General features: G+C 29.8%; 1 protein-coding gene across 1 annotated transcript in view; it reads right to left on the bottom strand.

The window, feature by feature from the left end:
* Positions 1-1,076: 1,076 nt before the first annotated feature.
* Positions 1,077-23,295, bottom strand: part of LOC142319961 (nose resistant to fluoxetine protein 6-like) — a 73,219-nt gene continuing 51,000 nt past the window's right edge. The window contains exons 7-12 of the mRNA XM_075357639.1: positions 21,011-21,179; positions 14,332-14,525; positions 12,688-12,823; positions 8,491-8,680; positions 6,298-6,440; positions 1,077-2,762 (exon numbers count right to left, since the gene is read on the bottom strand). Of these exons, the coding sequence (XP_075213754.1) occupies positions 2,613-2,762; positions 6,298-6,440; positions 8,491-8,680; positions 12,688-12,823; positions 14,332-14,525; positions 21,011-21,179 (982 nt within the window). The 3' untranslated portion in view covers positions 1,077-2,612. The remainder of the gene's footprint in view (positions 2,763-6,297; positions 6,441-8,490; positions 8,681-12,687; positions 12,824-14,331; positions 14,526-21,010; positions 21,180-23,295) is intronic.

Here is a 23,295-nt window from a genome sequence, read left to right as displayed (position 1 = left end):
TTCATGTCAATTGCTGTAAAGCAGATAGTTATTTTATTACTTTAATTAAGATATATAATATGATGTATCTTTGTTTGTTACATCAAATACATTGTGTCTGGGCTATGCTAATATGGAAGCATTTTTTCACCCAGAAAAAAAAATCTATTTTAACTGTTAAACTTTACAAAATTTATTATGATAGCTGATTGGCTGGAACAGTATATAATAAACATTCATTATTTAAATGGAATTAGACTATAACATTATTTCTGAAACAAATATTTTATTCTTAATCTGTTTGTTTCCATTATTACTTAATTTTGAAAAACAATTATGACTTAATTTAATTATTTGAGAATTTTAAGCAACAGGGGCAGGAAAAGTAATACTACAGATATATCTATCTCTCCTTGGTTGCCAGTTGTTTGAAGCTAGATTCTTTTGGTGGTATGCTTTGCATCATTTATATTTGTTCAGGATTGAGAATTTGTAAAATAAATAGATGGTGTTGTGTTATATCATGTTTTTCTTTTGAAACTCAATTCATAAATTTATGAATTATTTCTGTATTCTTGTACTCATATTAAAATAAATATACTATAATATAGTACAATAAAGGCATCCTATGCAATAAGGGCAAACTAGGCAAAACAAACTTTGTTTGAAATATTAGACAAAGTAGCAAAGGCAACTTTGTTTAAAGCAAAAATCCTTCCTGAAATGATTGTGGCTACTGGTACAGTTATTTTTAAATTCAGTGTAGATACTTGGAGCAAGTTTGATTGTGTGTGCTCTTTGACAATTGAGGATTGAGTGTACTCTTAATACATTAGTTTAATTTTGTGTTAGCAAAGTTCCAGTTTCAATGCCACAATATAAGAGTTATCCAATGAAATAAAAATACTTTTTTGCAAATAAATAATTTTTGAAACAATGTATATACAAGATTTACTTTACTAAAAATAAATTAATAATAATAATAATAATAATAATAATAATAATAATAATAATAATAATAATAATAATACAAATGATGATAATAATAACAATAGTAATACATCATAACAATAATATAATAGAAAAATGAAAATTAATTAACATAACATCAATTTTAATAAATTGTACCAAAAATTGATTGAGTATACAATATAGAACTATATAAGTTTTGTATTTTATTCAGATATCAATATATTTAAAGCAAAGGTTTGTTTCTTTGGGGTAATTTTTTTCAGATATTAAATACTCTAAATATAAATGATCACACACATATCAAATAAAAGTGTATGATTATAGATTTGTCCAAAATTGTAAATAATTCAACTTAATTAACTGTAAAATCTTAATATTAAAATTTTGTTAAAAGTGAGCTGCTATTACATGACACTACTTAACATTTTTTTCTGTGAATGAGTTAAAATTTGTACAAAATAATTTGTTTACTGTTAGTGAACAAAATCATTTCTGTTATCAATTTATTATAGACAGAGGTAATGCAAAGAATAAACATTTAATTTATCTTCAGATAGTATCATATTTTTGTTGTATATAAACTTATCTATAAACCAAATTGGTATATAGTCTAGGAATTTAAAATAGAATGATTTATAATAAATATTATTATAACAAGCAATTAGAAAAAACTGCTTTTTTCAATTAAGAATAAGGTAACATGTATGAGTTATCATGTTTCAATTATTCATTCTGTTTAGTTCACAATGTTTTAAGTGGAATTATTTATATTTTTATTGGACAAACCTACATCTTCTGAACACTATCTTTCAAAATCAAAATTTGATAGTAACTTTAAATATGAGACATTAAAAATATATATGCATAGTGTTTATGTTGCTCTTTTTTCATTTTATTTATTTATTTCTACAAAAATCTCAACAAAGTCATAGTTTTATCTCTACAAAGTTAGGCTGATTCCCAGTTACAATTTTTTGATGTTAGATGAAGTTTATATTGTATGAAAAATGCCAAGCATGATTGGAATTTGAACTCAGAACCTTCCATATGAAAGACAAGAGATGCTACCACTCAAAATAAAACATAAAATTCTTTCTTGGCAATGGCCTTACTATTTTCGTTTAATTTGTGACATGAATCAATATTTTGGTTATGCATGATTTGAACAATTAAAATTTCAGGTTAGTGGTATATTGTAAAATATGGTAATATTCTGTCAATAATATATGAATGAAATGCAAGACGTGAATTTGATGTAAGACACCATTTACTGTAGTCTTATCTAATGTAATCAGCTGATAAAAATGCCTTTGCTTTATAAAATATTTCTTTAATTAAGAATAAACACCTACTTGGAGTAAGGTCAAACTTATTACCTCTAATGGATTTTTATTTAACAGTTAAATCCAGTTATGTATAGTTACAAATATTCATAAAAAGTATTCAAAACACTACTCAAACAATAAAATAAAATAATGTAAGTGAATTACAATTTAAATAATCAGTTCTCATCGCTATTCAAATAATATTGTATTTATTATAATTAAAGAAAATAAATTAATCTCCTAAAATATTTCTATTATGAAGAAACACTGTATGCAGTTTTTCTGGGACTAGAATAGGTAGTTAAAATAATATTTATTTTGCGAAGTTGAACACATTTATTTTTGAATTGGTGCTGGTGATACTGATGACTTTTGCAACTTCATTTGCATTTGTTTACTGATGTAACGTGGTGGAGTTTCAACTGTCACAAAAAGAATAAATGCAAAAAATATTGACAATGTCATATCGTATGTTGATTCAGTTACCTGAAAAGAAAGATACATTATTATTAAACTTATTTTTAATATGTAAAATATAGTATGTTTACAGTTAGAGGTATTTAAATTTTAAAACATAATATTGAGAATTCATTTCTGAAACCTTATCTTTCATTTATTTATCCCTTATGTTTCAAAAATATTAATTTTTGTAAAAAAAAAACTATTACATCATTTTTTATTACTCTTATTTTCAAATTAATCTCTGGAAGTCCTTTATTCTTGTAAACAGCTTTCATGCTTCTCTGAATAAATAAATCAGTATCAAAAGAGGAGATGGAATTCCATTTCCCAGTTAGAAAGAAAAAGTCCCCAAAAAAGTTCTTTTTAATTTTCCCTTCAATTGTTTTGCCAAAATAAAATATTTTACTAAGGTAGATCTGGTGCTCTTGATTACTGTTCCTATCATTCAAAAAGAAGCTGACTTGCAGTACATTCTGCACTTTTTTACATTGAAAGTTGGAATAAATTTTTGTTAACAGATATTAATTTACCAAATTTACAGTAAATTATAAAGAAAAATTTTTTTCTGCCTAGTTTAATTTTTCTAAAAACTTAAAAAGTTATTATTTTTTTTAATTAGGAACCTTAAAGTTATTATTTCTTTTTTTTTAATATGTCCACAAATTTAATAATTACTGAATGCTCCTAAGTATAAATTAAAAACAAATATACTACATTAAGTGCTATTTACCATATCATTGATTGTTCATTTTATTTAGGAAACTTAAAGATTAAACTATTTAGGAAACTTAAAACTAAATAATTATATTACTGCATTTTAAATTTCAACTTTGTTATGTATATATATATATATATGTTTACACACAGAAAAATATGACACATTTGTAGCATTGACTAACCCTTGAAAGTTATGTGGTTACTTATAATAACTGGCATTCCATGTCAGATTTGCTGTGGAAAGTAAGGCGTGTTATGATTTGCTGTTTGTTAATGAGCTACATATACTGTTAGTGACCATGCCATGTCCTCTGAATGGATATTATAAATCAGTGAGTTTTGATGAAAATTTTAGATGAAATAGTGACTTTAGAGTAAAAGCAATAAGTACTCTTTTTTGCATTAGTGATGGATTCATAGTTATATTCATGGCATCTATGGTATGATATAGTGAATGCCTGTCATGAAGATTTTACCATTGGTTTAATTTCTTCATCAGATTAAAATTTATTTTTTCCATTTTATAATAACTTTGCTAAATCTTTTAGCAACTTGATGACATTTCAGAAAATGTATTGTGTATTATTAGTGATTAAATTTCTTTAGTTCACTGAACACAGAGCTTCCATAATTTTGTTTCTATACTTGTATTTTAACTGAGGCTGTGTTACTGATTTGTTGTAATACAGTTAGCAAAGAATGGTTTTCACATCTCATAATAACATTTACCACATTTATTCGCATAAGCTCCACAGTATTTCTCATGATTTCCTATTTAAAATTTTGGGATGCAGGTCTTATTCGAATCATTATAATGATTGAATGATTATTACTGCATGAACAATTTATTATATTTGTTTATTGTTTTACAAGCCAGTGTTGTATGTGATAGTGACTATGAAAGTTGATAGATAAACAGGTATAACACATAAACAAAGATGAATTTTATTATAATACCTGTCTTTGCCACTAGAGGAAGAGTATAAGGGTTAATACTATTATGTCTCTATTATTAGTACTTTATTTTGTAACAAATTATGCAGAATAAAACAAATCTCTGAGACAGTACATTCCAGTTTTTAGTTTTATTCATTTCAAGTGAATTTACCTCACACTTTTCATTTACCTTTCAGTATTCAGTTGATTTCAAACTTATAAACATGTCATATCTTGGTAATTTTACTCTTCTTTTTTTAAAAAATACCTTTTGATTAAAAGTTATCTTTTCAAACAAAAAAAAAATTGTGTTCAATTACTGCTGCTGAAAAATTAAAAGTTCTTTCAGAAGCAGAAATTATTGGTAACTGCAATTACAAAAAATTTGTAAAAAATATAACATCTATCGAGTTTCTATTCGAGATTGGTGAAAAAAAAGAATTCATTGCTTGGTGCTTTTTCAAAAAGACAATTTTTCATGTACTGAAATCCAGAAAATTCCCTGAATTAGAGCAAGAACTATCTTTGTTTATTAAACAGAAAAGGGAAAAGTATTTTGCAGATGTGCAATATAAAGGCGAAACAAATAGCTTTAGCGGGTAATATTGAGAATTTTACAGCTAGCAGAGGTTGCTTTCAACAATTTATGTGTAGATCTGGTTTGACTGTAAGAAGATGGACCTTTGTTTGTCAAAGATTGCCAGATTCATACAGAAAAAACTTATCAAATTTCACTGGTATGTTATTGGCTTGCGCAAAAAACTCAGTTCTGAACTATCATAAATAGGTAATACTGAAATACTTTAGAAATCAACTATAAGTTTTACTGGTGAAAGAAGTGTTCCTATTTGAACTGATGGTTGTGAAAAATAAAGTGTGCAGTTACGCTTGCCATTTTAGCAGACGGAACAATACTTCCACCTTTTACTATTCAAGTGAAAAACTTTGCCCAAAGAAAATTTTTTCAAAGAGGATAATTGTTCGATGTAATGAAAATGGATGGATGGATTCTAATATTATGGATGAATAGTTGAAATTGGTGTGGTTTTGAAGACCCAAAAGCTTGCAAAAGGTAAAATCTATGGTTGTACTTGATAGCTTTCAGGAACATTTAAGTAAAAATGTGAAAAATTCATTATCAAAAATAATTCAAAATTAGTAATTTTTCCAAGAGGATTAACTTCTCTCCTTCAACCTTTGTATTAGTAAGCCTTTTAAAGACAGATTGAAAATTTTTATTCTTCTTGGATGGCAAACTATGAGCATTCATTTACATTCACTTGACAAATTAAAAGACCATCTCTGTCCTTGGTCTACAAATTGATATTGACCATATGCGAAAATATATTTTTAGAGCTATGGATTAAAAGCTTTCAAAAGTGTTCAGTTTCAAATAATATGGATGAAATGGAAGATGATATTCTCTGGGAAAACAAAGAGGATGAAGACTCTGATTCTGGATCTGAAAATGATATGAAAGTGGAGAAGAAGGTGAAGAACTGGAAAGCTTAGCAATTGTAAATAGTTATTTATCCTTTTATGTCCTTTTATAATAACATTAATAAATAAATCTGTGAAACAGTGTTGTTTATTTTTTACTAATAACAAATCTTCCTTTTATGAAGTATCTAGCTGTAAACTATGAAATATCTAGAATATATATTGTAAAGAGTTTTATTTTCTTTCTCATCAATCCTAAAATTATCCTGCAAGTCTTATGAGGAGCCAGGGTTTATGCAGGTAGATACAGTGTTATCTTAAAGTATGTTAATGTAATGTAATAATAATATGGATGCATGAAAATAAAGTAATAGAGGTTCTCTTGACTGGGTTTTCACAAACATTAGTCACTGATAAATTTCACAATAGTTATAATTTGCTATTAGAATGAGGATATAATACTTACTTGATTCAAAAAATTGAAATGATTTCCAGTTCTTCTTGAACCAGTTGAATATACTTGAAGTACATGATGAATTAAATATACATTGTATGAAAGCTTACCAAGAAAAGTGAATGGTTTCCATGATAATATAACTGATCCAGGGGCTGAAAATGCAAAAAATGTTTAAGCTGTTGTTTATTGTTAATTTTACTAATTTATTAATTTAGTACTGTATTTATTGGTTGTTTTCTTCCAACTATAACTCCTTTGTCATCAATTTTTCCAATCAGTGGGAGAATCTAAACAATTTTATTATTATATTTTTTTCCTAACATTTCTCATTTGATATCTTGGTGAGTGTTCAGTTTCTGCAATAAAACCTTCTGGTGCCTCTTTTTCTATCTTATCTACTGCTCTAAGTAGCAGGTAAGGAGTACATGATAAAAACAATCCTAAAATATTTTCCCACAATAATTTTTATTACTTAAATAACTATTACAAAAAATAATTACTTATAAATTGTTTCATTACTTGCTAAAATAAATGTCCCTATTGTTTCAATAGTTAATCAAATGTACATACTTATATCATCATGTTAAGTAACAGTGAACTTAATTCTGCTTTTAACATGCAATGGCTGAGTGGGATTCATTTTTTGCCAGTCTTTTAGACATTTCTTCTATATTAAGTTTGCAATTGGCAGGATTACAATCCTGCCACATTATGGCAGGATTTTTCATCCATTACCACTACATAATTATTGGGTTGGAGATTAGAAATTTAGTACATTTGAATTCATTTTATGAAGTTATAATAGCAAATTTGATAGTAGTTATTGTTGTAACTATTGCCTGTCTCTCAGATCATCAAAGCATTGAGAACTAATCTTATGTTGCCTTTGTATGAATAATCATGGCTCCTTCTATGCTGTTGGTTTTTTTTTTTAACTCTTGTCTACTCTGAAAGAACATATGATACGTCTAAACAAATAATGGGTGTCTTTAATTCCCTTTGATAAAGAACTACTTTTAAATAGTTTACTTATTTATTCCTTATTTCAACACTTATTGATTGATATTCCTGTTAGCAACCAGGATTTGAATCCTAAAGTTTAAAATGTGATTCTCAAACTAGTTGCATTACTTGAGTAATTGATCCTTTCTTTCAATTTTTGAGAGATCAAATTAATTATAAATATATGTATATATATTTTTGTACTCTTCAATGAAATGCCACCAACACTGTCTTAAAAATAACAGTAAAAATTAGTATGAAAATAATAATAAAATTAAATCAATATGATGTACAATAAATACAAAAGATTCATTGTAAAAGAGATTAAATCAAATTGTTTAAATTTTGATAATGTTCAGTTATGAGATACAAATTTATTATATTAAATGTAGGAATAAAATAATAAGCACATATAATAATAAAATTGCATGTAAATATTGTTATTATTATATGTGTTGGGATAAAAGTGATTTTAAAAGGAAATAGTTCAAGTAATGAAACTGTAAGAAACATCTTATTTCTGAGAACGCAGATAAACAGAGGTAGTATTTGAAAAGAATGACTGTATTAAGCAACTTTTAAAAATAGTTCACATTCTTTAATGATGAAAGGTTTCATAAAACCTTTAATTTCATTAAACGTTGTAAAAAGTAAATTTTCTTTAAAAAAAATTTTTAACATGGTAAATATCAAAGTACGTGTGTAACAAAAATATTAATTAGCACTCAGTGACTTTAACTTGGGACAGCTTTTTGAACTGTATTCTTTCTTTTTAATTTAACTTTATGGCTGATAGTTTTGGTTGAACTGTTATTAACTATATTTTTAATGAATCATTTATATTTAGTAATATAGTTTTTACTGATGATTGTAAAAATGCAAACGATTAAATTATTTTTTCTTCTAATGTCCTGTGTACATTTTTCATAATAAAAATGTGCAGAATGAGATAACTGGGGAATCCTTCACATTTTGTACAGTTTTTTTTTTTTATAAAAAATATTATCTAGTCATTCAGAGGATTGGAAAAATTTTATTAAAAAAAAAACAAAAAACAGTCTAATATGAACTTCAGCAAAAACTATGTTATTTTTTATGAACACATTCTGTTGAGAGCTTCAAATTGAAATTATTTAAAGGTATTTTAACTAAAATATAAAAGTATAAAAATTGTTAAGCAGAAATAAAAATTTTTCTTACTTTTTGTTCCCATTATCACTGAAACTATGACAAGACATAGACCAAAAGCCCAAATGTTTGTTGTAGAAGCAGCAAAAAGTGATGATTCAAGTACATTGTATGGACGTGCTGGATTGTGATATAATGAACCACTCCAAAAACAAAGCTGCATTATTGCACAACCAATGAGTAAAGTGCACCATGTCTGTTTCTATAATAAATAAAAAATGGACCAAAATTTTAATATGTAAAAATATTAATATTATTATTATATATTAATTATATATATTATATATCTGGAACAAATAAGAGAAATTTGTTTGGTGAACTGAATCTAAACAAACTTCACAACTTCATCTAATATAAAGGCATACCCCACCATCACCTAGAGTTGTAACCATCACCATTACCATGATCTAGAGTTGTAACTTGAGATCTAGTTCTGCCATAGATGACCTTTGACAGTCAATCATGAAAGGTCTTTTAAGGAATACAACAGCAGCTGAAGCAAGCAACACCAGAGTTCAGAGAAGGCAGCACTCAGATACAGTGGGCTGCCACTTAGAAGATAACATGTGATTGGGAGCATTGGAACACCACACACACAAACAAGAACAATACAAAATCCAAAATCAAACTGAAGTATAAATCACCAACATTTTCACACACAATGTAAACTTACTCATGCAGACTGGTAAGCTAAGAATAATAACTATCTAAGGGTCCAACACTAAATTCTTATAATGGGACTGCAGAAAATAAGAAAAACAGACCAGAACACCATGGAATCTACAAAGGTATACCTAGGAAGAGAATGATGAAAAGTGTCCCATAGTTTGGAACAGGCTTTTTGATCACCCTCAAAATAATAAACTCTGTACAAGAATTTAAGACACAATCCTCAAGAATCTCAACATTCATTCTAAAAGCAACTAATAAAATCTACACCAATAATAAATGTCCATGCTTCAAATAATAATAAACACAAATCTACAAAATACCATAAAGAAACAGAAACGTTCTGGGACCTACTCAATCAGACCATGAATAACATCCTGAAAAATCATGTTAAACAACTAATAGGAAACTTCAATGCTCAACTAGGCAGAGAAAGAAGATACCACAATATCATCAGAAAATGGCCTGCCCAAAAGAGAACAAATAAAAATGACAGAGGCTCATTGATCTCTGCAGAACCACAGCCTAATCTTGAAATCCACATATTTCAAGAGGAAACTTAAAAAACTCAACCTGGAAACACCCTGATTACACTAAAGGAGAATGGGCAATTATATCATGTCTTCATGGACAAACACCACCACAAAGAGATCTACAATGTAAAAATTCTCTGAGGAGTAGACACAGACTTGGATCACTTTGTGTCAAGATTAAAATTAAATTCACTCCCCAAAAAAGCAACAAACCAAGCTCTTAAACTAAAAGAAAAATAGACCCTACCCAACTAACCATGACTGAAAATTACCAAAAAGCAACAGAACAGATAACAATCATGGATAAACTTAAAGGAGACCTAGTCAACAACCTTAAACAAATTATAGAAGAATTGGCCCCAATAAAACCCTGTAAAAAGAATCAGTAGCGGAACAGCAAATGCAATGAAATAGTGGAGAAGAGACATCAAGTATGGCTGTTACACCAATCACAAAAATCAGAAACATCCTTCCAAATCTAGTGAAACAAAGAAAAGAACCCACTCAAACCCTAAGGAAAATAAAAAGACAACACCATAAAGACACACTGAAAATCAATAAAAGAAGAATTCAACAGAACACAGTTGAGGGAGTACCACAAAACCTTCAAAAAACAGCTTCAAAAATACAAATCCTAACTCTACTAATGAAGGATAAAAACCATAATTTGGTTCATAACAATAATATGGAAATCCTAGCTAAATATTTCAAATAAATCCTAAATGGCAAAAAACAGACAGTACATTTAAATGTTGACACCAGTACTTCGATAACACACAAGAAAACATCAACCCTCCCACAATAAAGGAAGTCTGCCAAGCACTGGGTGAGATGAAGAATTACAAAGCAGTGGGAAGAGATCATACCTTTGTAGAGATCTCGAAACATACAGGAAGACCAGCAAAAATACAAATTGTTGAAAAATAATTTTTCAATAACTTTTTTCAGTTTTTTTCTTAGATCCTTAGCAGTGAACTTAATTGGAAATAACTAGCAATATGCAAGGAATTTCATAAGTTCTAAAGATGGTCTGTTAATATTATTTGGTGAAATCAATAGTTTTAGTAAGATTTTACCAAAAACCTCTCATTTTTCTCCGCTTTCCTCCTCCCATAATTTTATAGTTCAAACTATTCATTAGGACTCTGAATCTAAACCAAACATATAAAAAAAATCCAGGGCCACTTAATTATAATTATTTCCTTATTGCACTATATTTTTAGTCTATTATTATCATTATAATTCTGTTTTATAATTATAATATATTACTATTGTAATTCTGGACTTCAATGTATCACTGGTTTAATATTTTGATTTACGTACAATGTATATACTTACTATATTTTGTATTAAACAAACCATGTATGATATTTTATGTATTAATTTTAAACATTTTAACATGTATTTAGGAACAAACTAAAAAAAAAAATTACTTATGATGTAGTGAAAATTATGTTAGTACTATAAATTTTGCTTAGCACACATAAAAAACAAACTTTTTGTATAACCAATGATCATCTTGAGAAATTATAGTATAAACTAAGAAGAAAATCTCAAATTATATCCAAAAAATTCATCACTGGATCTTGACAGCTTTAATAACTGAAAACATCCAAATAAGAGAATATAAATAAAGTTGGATAATTTGTAGTAGACCTGTAATTCATTTAATTGTGGTAGTTTTGGTGCAATGCTGAAACTATACAATGAGTTTTAATATTTATAGACTTGTTAATGAGCTAATAAAATAGAACTGAGAAATGGGGGATCTTTTGACCCTTCTTCAGACCATCTTCAGCCTTTTACATTAAAATAACAGAAAATAGTCATGACTTTTATTGACTGTTATATATGGAGTAATAATACTTACATTACAATTATTATTATTACTAGCTGGTCAGGACTTGCTTAACTCACCTCTACCATCTTGCTAGGAGGCTCTGCCCCTTACACCCCCACTGTGTTCATTATGCTTATGCTTGTGAGAATAATACAGATAAATAACAATTAAAGCATATTAAGTTTACAAAAACTATTAGTGTATTGTAATTTCTTCAGAGCCACAGTTTAGTCAGCACAGGACTCTAAACTTTCTGAAGTATGTGGGTTTCAGAATAGTTGACCCCAATCTTAAAAATGTAGTTTCAGCTGGTTACCCATCCTTCATATGGCTAAAAAAGTAATTTGCATGGTTCTTAGCATTACCTGACAAACACCATGAGAAGGTGATTGTACTTCATTTCTCATTTTTTATTTATTTTTTTAGTCAAGTAGTTGGACGTAGATAAAGCCAGTCTCATCACACACACACAGTAACAGTGGCAATTGCTGTGTTGGCTGAGCTGTATACTGTCACACCTTTAAAGCTACTTTTCTTGATAACCAAAAGAGATATTGAAAAAGAAACTATTTTTGTAAAAAATTTAATTTCAATTACTGTAACCGATTTCTGAACTCTATTTCACCAGTGGTTTGGCTACAGTAAATTTGAATATCGGCAAGGAACATAATTTGATAGTTACCACAAGTCATTAAAATGGCCACCATATTGAAACAGCGAAACATTTTGTAGCAGTAACAGTCCTACATTTTTCCAGATATAAAAGCTATGTTCATGCAAAATTTCAGCTGTCAGTAGAGTCGTTTTTGTGTGAAAGAGTAAAAAACTCACAGACACCACTAGATTTATGTGTATGTGCACATGCACGCGTGTGTGTATCAGATTGCATTAATACAGGAATTAAAAAATTAATCAACCTGGATGGCCTAATGGCCAAAAACGTTCCTCAATTAGTAAGTTCTATTTTATTTATAATTATTAAAATTGACAATAATAAAATAGAGTAGATAATATATTTAAAAACATTATAAACATACATCTAAATTCATAGAAAATTCATTAATACAAATTTCTAACACTAAATATACAATTATGCTAATGAATAGATTTGTACGTTTGTTAAGTGAATGGAAAAATACTAAAACGATGTTGGTTTTAAGTAGTTACCTTTGACAGTCGTAGTTTAATATTGTTATAAACCCAAAATCCAGTGAGTACTCCAAGTATGTAAGGCCCAGCTCTGTATTGAGGTTGAATATAAATTGATAAATAGTGCTCATCAGCTCTGGGATTAAGGAAAAAGCTGTAGATAAAAATAACAGATTAAAATTTTAAATATAAATTGATTTTTTAATAATTAAAAAATTGTGTCTACTACTTATTTATTTGCAAGTAAGAGACAGATAATGACTTCAGCTTGCAGACAGGGGTTGCAGAATTCTGCAAAGATCTTTAAATTCTGCCGAAAGATACACAAGGTTGGAGAGGAGATGAAATATATCTTTAATTTCTTTTTCTGTTTAGCCTCCAGAACCACCATAAGGTATTACTTCAGAGGATGAATGAGGATGATATGTATTAATGAAGTGTAGTCTTGTACAGTCTCAGGTTGATGAATCCTGAGATGTGTGGTTAATTGAACCACCAAAGAACACCGATATCTACAATCTACTATTAAAATTTGTATAAAAGTAACTGTCTTTATTAGGATTTGAATCCTAATTTAGAACTCTTGCCTTCGAAATCAGCTGATTTGCTATGACTAGTTCATCACTGGACTGGGTAGGTGAAATGAATCTAAAATTTAGAAATTAATTTTTTTTTTTAATGATAAATTTGACTATTATTGCTACAAGACAATGGCTTGGCATGTTGGAAGAATGTATGGAAAACAAATTGTTAACTGTGTTTATAAAATTATGTAAAATAATGCTATAAATGTAATTTCAAAAGCTCTGGCATAAATCATAACCTTTGTCACTTTATTACTAAATTCTCCACCAGGGAGCAGCAACCAAATTTGATAATTTTAACTATACTGTTGGTGTTCTTGGATTCCTTTGTTCACAGTTCCTAAGTGTCAAAATTGCATATATACAATATTTTTAAGAGGTAGTTATTGATTATTTATGAATGTTGTAAGATGTTATTTCTTAAACATTCAACTCATATCATTCTCATGAGACTGTCCAGATCCTTGTTGTCTCTTTATTTTATTCTGTTTATAATTTTGAATCACATAGCTTTATTAACGTTTGTGGTATATGCACTTTGGTTGAATTAAGTTAGTAATTTTTATGAAAATGTGTGAGAATAGAATAGTATGCAATTTTAATTTATATATCCTTTCAAATTCTGTTTACAGCAGATTTTTGTAAAAAGATAATCTGGATTGTCAGGCCATTATTAAGATATCCAAGTTTAGTTAATTTGGTATTAGGCTAGAAATTGTGTAGGAAGGAAAAGATTGAATTATGTGCAAGTGCTACTACATAAATAAGTAAATATCTGAGAATATAGGATCAGTTTAAACATGGGTTGAGGTTGAAAGGTTAACACAGAACAGAAAAAAGAATAAAAAAGAGTAACATCAAATTAATAAAAATTGCATTCTGTATCATTTCTTTTCTTCTAGAAAAACATGACAATTTGTTGTGAAGTCACAACAAATTTAAAATTAAAATAAACAAATCTTTTGACTCAGAATAATTTTGTAGTCTCAGTTGTAATCACTAATGGTCAAAGTAGTCTCAATAAAAGATATGGATGAGTAAAAAAAAAAGTTTTAATTAATTTTGAATAATAAATTACCTTTTAAAGAACCACATTATGGCTTTTCTCTCATATACATATGTATGAACAAAAACAGCGCTGACTGTCATACAGAAAAGTAAAATAAATACTGCTACCATTAATTTTGCATGTTTTTTAAATGCTAATATTATAATTGTTGCTACTGCCATATACTGAAAATCACAGGCAATATACCAGCAATGCATAACACACTGTAACAAAACAACCACAGTATATCAGTTATATGAGTATAAGTAAAACTAATTATTCTGAAACATGAATATTATTGTATTGTTTTAAAAATACTATCAACAGCATAACTATGTTATTTAAATGTGATTTATGTTTTCGTTTTTACCCACAAAAATCTGTTCAGAGTAGTATGGTTGGGCATTGAACTTAGATACATTCCTAAGAGATATTTTCCTTAACTCAAATCCTTCACCCGACTTGAAACAAAATTTTTAAACTATTAATTTAAAAGATTATGATTTTTTTATGATCTCTGCTGAGTATGTTTGCATTGATTTCTGCTGTTTTAAATCATATTTTTTATGATGTTTTTAATTAAAATAATTAAAATTAAATTTTTACTAGAGAAAATGTTTACTGTTCATTTACTAAAATAAAATTTTCATTTTACATCATATTTTGATATGGACAATTTCAGAAAGTGTTTTTATATTAGGATGTTTATTATGTTGTACACAATGATGTTAAGTATGATTAGTACTCACAGAAAGATTTATTTAAATTATATATATATATATATATATATATATATATATGCTTATTTCATATTATATGACATGTATAATTCATACTTCAACATGTGATATTTAATATTTTGTTTAATCTTAAGGTAAATGATGAAAATTAAAAGATTTATTTAAATAACATGAAGTAATATATGAATAAAATGGAATAACATAAAATCAAATTTTACTTCAATGACTAAGATAGCAAATATCGATATATGACTGAATTATATTTTTAATTTATCATAAATATATCCATTTTATGCAGCAAACAAAACAAAATTTATAGAAGTTCTATAGCAAAATTCCTTCAAGGAAATTTGGTATACCACTGTACACTACCAATACGTAGAGAGATTTGGACTAATCTGTGTAATGATATTATACATACCAAGTTGAAATATCATTGTAGAGGGAATTATTGATATAGAGAGGTACAGAGTGATTCAAAATGAAATAGACACTTTTGGTGGTTTTTGTAAAAAATTAAAGTTTAACATGGAAAGATTAACATGGCTTTACAGGGAATCTTTTTTAAGTTGATCTAATTGCTGTCATTGATGTCAATTCTAGGTTGCATAACCAGTCTGGTAAGATGTCTTATTTCTGCTGAAAAAGCTTTTTGTGCCCTCAAATTAAGCAAAACAAATTCTGTTATTTTCTCATACATTGACGTTTCAGAACAAAGTACGGTAAATGACTAGTAAAAAGGCTAATTAGAAAAGTTTTTTCTTATTGAAAAAACAATTAGGAAAAAGAGAGTATCTATGTAAAAAGAAAAAGTTCTAGAAATCGTCACATGTCAGAAGAACAAGTTGATAGTGTTTGCGAGTTACAAATTCTGCAAACAATCAAAGGATAATTTTATGGAAACAGTTAAAAATGGTGAAAACAGATTATAGTTATGATGATGATAAAATCTTATGTAAAGAATTCTTGGCATATGTAGGAAGGTAAGAAGATGGTTGCTTTCATTATCTAATTTTTGATGATGTGTGTTCGTTTTTCATTAATGAAAAAGTCGTTAGACACCAGGTACAAATATACAGAGGAATATACGGGGAACAGAGGACCCTTCAGAAAAAACTGTGCAACATACATGTGGTTCAGCTAAAGTGAACTCCAGTTATAAAATCATACTATAAAATCACACTGAATAATAAAATATGAAATTGCAAATTTTCTTTTCTCGTTGAGGTTGTGAGGTGATGAATGTCTGTTTTGGGTAAATAGCTCAATTTCAAGCCAAAATGCTGGTAAATTTTTGTGATTCATGAAACAAAAAAACCAGAAAATTAAATTCCAAAGAGATGAATTTGCAAAGTGTAATCATAATTTAATTACAAAAAGTACTAAATATTTTAATTACCCAGTTAGAAATTTTAATGATAGTCAAGATAATTCCATATTTGGTTAGTAATAAAAATTCTAATTCTCAGTGTGTTTTCATGGATAAAACTTTATGAATAATAAGGTTTGTGATTGGTTGGAATATGATACTAAAAATGTCCAGATTCCGTGATTAGTCAGAGAAGTTATGCATTGTGATTATTCAAAACTTTTTGCATCTGGTCAATTCTTTTTGGGGCTATGATTAGTTAAGGAATGAAGAATTGTGCTAGATTAAAATTTACTAATCTATGGGTTGGTCTAGTGGTGAACGTGTCTTCCCAAATCAGCTGATTTGGAAGTCGAGAGTTCCATTGTTCAAGTCCTAGTAAAGTCAGTTATTTTTATATGGATCTGAATACTAATTATGAATACCGGTGTTCTTTGGTGGCTGGGTTTCAATTAACCACACATCTCAGGAATGGTCAAACTGAGACCGTACAAGACTACACTTCATTTACACTCATACATGTCATCCTCATTCATCCTCTGAAGTAATATCGGAATGGTAATTCTCGGAGGCTAAACAGGAAAAAGAAAAATTTTAATTTACTACGTTCTGATTGGTCAGTTTCTTTCCATGCTGTGATTAGTTTAAATATGCTGTTCCTACTGGTCAAATGTTTTCATACTTGTAATTGATTAAAAAGATGCAGTATTCACAGATTGGTTGAAAATCAGTGTAATTTGACTGAATGAATCAATATGGTTATTCAGAAGTGTTTGTGTTAAGGGCTGTAAAACTTAAGATGAATCTATAGTATGCTCGGATGAATGTGTACTTCCCCTGGTTAATGTTTTTTGGTTTGTGAGGATTATGATCATTTACATAGGTTAATTGATTGATATGATCATTTATATGGTAATTTAAACTAGTCATTCTGTTTATGCACAATTATTCAAACATCTTGACCCCTGTAGGGGAGATACCCTCCTTGTTATGATCCTGGTCACCAACCACCCCCTCTGATCATAGTCCTGAAGAGCTGTATCAGAGGTCGTCTTTCAGACTTTCTAAACCTGATAACACATCACATTCATTAGTTTTGCCTCTCTCACTCTCCAGCTTCTAGCTCTCTAGCTTGCAAGGATCAATTTACTACTTTGGTACGATCAGCTTTGAACTTCTCTTCTTTTTCAGTTTAGCCTCTGGAACCACTGTAAGATATTACGTCAAAGCATGAATGAGTATGATATGTATGAATGTAAATGAAGTGTATCTTGTACAGTTTCAGGTTGACCAATCCTGAGATGTGTGATTCATTGAAACCCAACCACTAAAGAACAATGGTATCCACAATCTAGTATTCAAATCCGTATAAAAGTAACTGCCTTTACTAGGATTTGAACCTTAGAACTCTCGACTTCAAAATCAGCTGATTTGCAATGACAAATTCATCACTAGGCCAACCTGGTGAGTTTCAGCTTCATATCTGGGGCAGCCATATAAAACATAACCCACCAGGTTGGTCTAGTGGAACGCGTCTTCCCAAATTAGCTGATTTGGACCTTGAGAGTTCCAGCGTTCAAGTCCTAGTAAAGGCAGTTACTTTTATATAGATTTGAATACTAGATCATGGATACTGGTGTTCTTTTGTGGTTGGGTTTCAATTAACCATACATCTCAGGAATGGTCGAACTGAGACTGTACAAGACTACACTCATCCTCATTCATCCTCTGAAGTAATACCTGAACGGTAATTCCCAGAGACTAAACAGGAAAAAAAAGAAAGAAAGACATATGGTGCACATGAAAGAAAGACATGGTGCACATCATCAATGGCTCTTCACTCTGGACACAAGACTGAATTAATCAAACCAAATTTGGCCGACCTAATTCAAAAAGCATCATATTCTGAAAGAAACTATGTAACATGCCAATTGGGTGAAATCCACCTAAAAATCTGCATACTTTTCACATCAGAAAAAATTCCAGGCATGTAACAGCCCTTAGAAGATTCAGTCCAACTGACCTTCCATAAATGGAAACCCTGGCTTTTATTTGTTTTATGCAGCCAGAGGTAAGTTGGTATACTTTCTTGGCATCACAACGTAATTTTTGCTCAGTTGCAAGGATATCAGTGGGCTTAATACCAGAAATAACAAGCACTGCTTCTCAAGAGACAGTCTTATGAGCACATCACAGATAATAATAGGAGATACTTTCTTTCTTTCTTTTTCCTGTTTAGCCTCCGGTAACTACCGTTTAGATAATACTTCAGAGGATGAATGAGGATGATATGTATGAGTGTGAATGAAGTGTAGTCTTGTACATTCTCAGTTTGACCATACCTGAGATGTGTGGTTAATTGAAACCCAACCACCAAAAAACACCGGTATCCACGATCTAGTATTCAAGTCCGTGTAAAAATATCTGGCTTTACTAGGACTTGAACGCTGGAACTCTCGACTTCCAAACCAGCTGATTTGGGAAGACGCGTTCACCACTAGACCAACCCGGTGGGTTAATAATAGGAGATACTGAGTTCTCAATAAATGTTTCCTATTATTTGTACCTCATTTGGTGACAAACAGACAAGTGCAGCATATAGCATTATAGCTTCATATACACCATTATATGAAACATGCGTGGTTGTGAAATTAAGCCCCCAATCGGAGTTAACTGCTCTCCGAACACCAAAGAAAGTATTACAAGCCTTTTTGGCAGCATATGAAAGTGGTCCTTGAATCGAAGATTCTCATCAAGGATAACACCTAGACATCTGCAGCAGGACATACCTAATTTGATGACCTGCCACTGATAGTTGAGGTCGTTGCCAGTCTGCCCTTGAGCAACATCATCGTTGTTTTTTCTTGGCTAAACACCATCTTATGTTACAAACTTCACAACTAGAGTTTCAGGGCAGCCTGGGCTGCCCTCAATTCGATCTCATTCCACGAATTTCTTTAACCAGCAAAAGTCCATTATCTGCATACGCGATGACACGGCATCCACCGGGTAACCTCAACCGCATCAAAGAATCGAATTCCGCAACCTAGAGCATAGGTTCTAAAACACTACCCAGCTGGCAACAGTTAGATAGCGTTTTTCCTACTTCTGAGACGCTATATCGAACGACATCTCGATAGCTGAAATAACTATATAACACATTCAGCTCATTCTACGTACTATCATGCTTCTGCAGCTGAAACAGGGCAGAGGACCACCACAATTATTAAAAGTCCGTGATATATCACTGATCTTTTATATTATTAAAAGATACCTAAGACATACTCATACTCACTAGAAGAAACAATGCTTATAATCTTAGGAATAGCATCTTCCGTGCACCTGCCTGGGCGAAAACCATTGTTATGTATGTAATTAAAGAAAGCGATAATATTTGTCCGTATTAATATATAAATAAATCCAAATTTGAATGTGTGTATTAGTTTTGTAAGTTTGCATGTAAAGATGTTCCCTTAAAAACTTTACTGCTGCACTTATCTGAGTGACTCTTTTACCAAAGTTATTAATTTATCAAGAATCCTGCAAAAATTAGTGCATAGAATATCTCAAAATTATGAGGAATGTTATTTTACAGTTCATTTGTTATTTTACAGCAATTATTTGAGACGCTTAGTAAATCAAGGTGGATCAGACATAATCAGCTGTTCTTGTTAATCAGGCTTTTAAATTAATGCTAAATTTAGTTACGTGTTTTCAAGGAATGAACAGTTCGTTATTGGAGTCAATAGGTAGGTAAGTGTGTGAAAACTTTTGATTTTGATTGTGGGCTCAGATTCGGATTAGCATTGTTAGAGGAGGATTACAAAAATACACCAATGGCCGCGATCTGCCGTCAGGCTCACCTCAAAATGGCCGTCATATTTAATATTTTGTAATAATCATTACGAAATAACATCTTAAACTAAGAACTTGGTTTAAACGCACTAATGTAAATTTACGCATTACTAAAATCCGTTAAATATATAAATAACATTTTTTTTATAAATTCAATTGTAAAACGCCAAAATGGCGGAAAAGTTTTTAATATTAAAAAAAAAAAAAATAGGCCATAAACCTGCCAAAACACGAGATAAATAAATTATAACTTAGACATAATAGATGAATTTGTTATTCAAGATATTGTTATATCGTTAAGATTTTTGTTTTGATTTTATTTAAGATATTTTATTTATTGTTGAGCAAAATGTCGTTTTATTGTGGTTTTACCATATTAACTTGAGATATCTAAGATTTTATTAATGTAGAACTTAAAAGTAATACTAAAAATTCTAAAATATTTGGTTATAAGTTAAGTCGGTGTGTTATAAGAGGTTTGTAATATTAATATTGAAAACTTCTCTAGTGTGTCATTTAGGTTTGAGGTTATCTTTGCCAAAAATTGAATTTTTTCAGTATGTGACCAGTTAAATCCTAAATAATTGGTTGTAAACTAATATTTTTGTTTGATTTAAGCATTTTTTAAAGATAAAGAATTTTGTTTTTTTAAAATAAGCTAGGATACAGACTAAAATTTGAATTAAAATTATATTATAAATACATTAGTGAAGCAGAAGAATGGAATTGATTATTTAAAACTTACCAGTTCTTTTGTATTAACTACATTACTGAGAAATACTAAATTTGTCCACCAGTTATGACTACATGCTTCTTGATCTCCTCCAACAAGTAAATTCCATAGTGGACCATCTCCTATTTTATAGAAAAGTGTGGTGTAGAAAAATGTTACTAAAATGAATGCCGGCATTAACCTGAAAGTAATTAAGTCACAAGAATTACATTACAAAAATTCTGAGGATCAAATAAATTATGAATTTTCTTGGTGTTATTGAGATATGATAAAAGGAATAAAGTACTCTTAGGATGAAGAAAAAACATCAAATCCAAATTTAAGATGAATTGAAGAAAGAAAGGAAAAAACATATGTACTTAGAATGAGAAAATATTGAGAAGAAAGGAAAAAGAAACAACTTAGAAAAAGAAATCATAATTACAAACTTGTGGTCTATGAGATTAGAATGATTAAAAAAAAAAAATCAAAACATTTCTTTTACTTTATTGGTTGTAAAAAAAACCAAGAGCTTCCAGCTGTTTGAATGTTTGTGTTTAAGTATTAAATATTAATTTATAATAAATATGTATTACAGCAGTTAGGCCACAATTATATAAATAGTAAAGTTACATAGATTTTATTTTTTGAGTAATTTTAAAATTAAAAAACTTATAAATATACACAGTTAATCATTTTTCCCTCCTCTATGAATCATGAGACCTTGCCGTTGGTGAGGGGGCTTGAGTGCTCAGTGATACAGAGTAGCTGGACCGAAGGTGCAACCATATTGGAGAGGTATCTGTTGAGAGCCAGACTAAGGAATGATTCCTGAAAGAGGGCAGCAGCTCTTTCAGTAGTTGTTAGGGGCGTGAGTCAGAATGACTTAAACGGCCATATCAACATCACTCAGTCCTCTGAGTACTGCGCAGCTGAAAGCAATGGAAAACTACAGCTGCTTTTTTCCAAGAAAATGTGGCTCTCTGCATTTTCATATAGCAATGATGGAGGTGCCTTCCTTGGTAAAATATACCGGAGGTAAACTAGTCCCCCGTTCGGATCTCCGGGTGGGGACTACTAAGGAAGGGGTCACCAGAAAATTAAAAAATAACATTCTACGAGTCTGAGCGTGGAATGTTAGAAGTTTAAAAAAGGTTGGTAGGCTAGAAAATTTAAAAAGGGAAATGGATAGGATAAATGTGGATGTAGTAGGAATTGTTGAGGTTGGTGGGAAGAGGAAGGCGACTTTTGGTCTGGTGATTTTAGAATAATTAACTCAGCTTCAAATAATGGGCAGGCAGGAGTAGGTTTCATAATGAACAAGAAGATAGGGAAAAGAGTAGAGTATTTCAAAACGCATAGCGATAGAATCATTGTAATAAGGATAAAATCAAAACCTAAACCGACAATGATTGTAAACGTCTATATGCCTACAAGCACCCATGATGATGATGATGAGGTAGACTGTATATACGAAGAGATTGAAAAGCAATTAAACACGTAAAAGGAGATGAAAATTTAATAATAGTTGGAGATTGGAATGCAAGCATTGGAAAAGGCAAGGAAGGAAATATAGTGGGTGAATACGGGCTGGGCAAAAGGAATGAAAGAGGGGGCCGACTTACAGAGTTTTGCACGAAGTATAATTTAGTAATTGCCAACACCCAATTTAAAAATCATAATAGAAGAATATACACTTGGAAAAAGCCAGGCGATACTGCAAGGTATCAGATAGATTATATCATGGTTAAGCAAAGATTTAGAAATCAACTCGTTGACTGCAAAACTTACCCTGGAGCAGACATTGATAACGACCATAATTTGGTGATAATGAAATGTAGATTGGGGTTTAAAAACCTGAAGAAAAGGTGTCAGATGAATCTGTGGAATTTAGAGAAGCTTGAGGAAGAGGAGGTAAAGAAGATTTTTGAGGATGACATTGCAAGAGGTCTGAGTAAAAAAGATAAGGTAGAAAATGTAGAAGAAGAATGGGAGAATGTTAAAAAGGAAATTCTTAAATCAGCAGAAGCGAACTTAGGTGGAATAAAGAAGATAGAAGATAGAAGAAGATAGAAAACCTTGGGTTTCAGACGATATATTGCAGCTGATGGATGAACGTAGAAAATATAAGAATGCTAGTAATGAAGAAAGTAAAAGGAACTATCGACAATTAAGAAATGCTATAAACAGGAAGTGCAAACTGGCGAAAGAAGAGTGGATTAAAGAAAAGTGTTCAGAAGTGGAAAGAGAAATGAACATTGGTAAAATAGTCGGAGCATACAGGAAAGTTAAGGAAAATTTTGGGGTACATAAATTAA

The sequence above is a fragment of the Lycorma delicatula genome, chromosome 2 (assembly GCF_047948215.1).
Source record: "Lycorma delicatula isolate Av1 chromosome 2, ASM4794821v1, whole genome shotgun sequence".
Lineage (NCBI taxonomy): Eukaryota > Metazoa > Arthropoda > Insecta > Hemiptera > Fulgoridae > Lycorma > Lycorma delicatula.
This window is presented reverse-complemented; position numbering and strand designations above follow the sequence as displayed.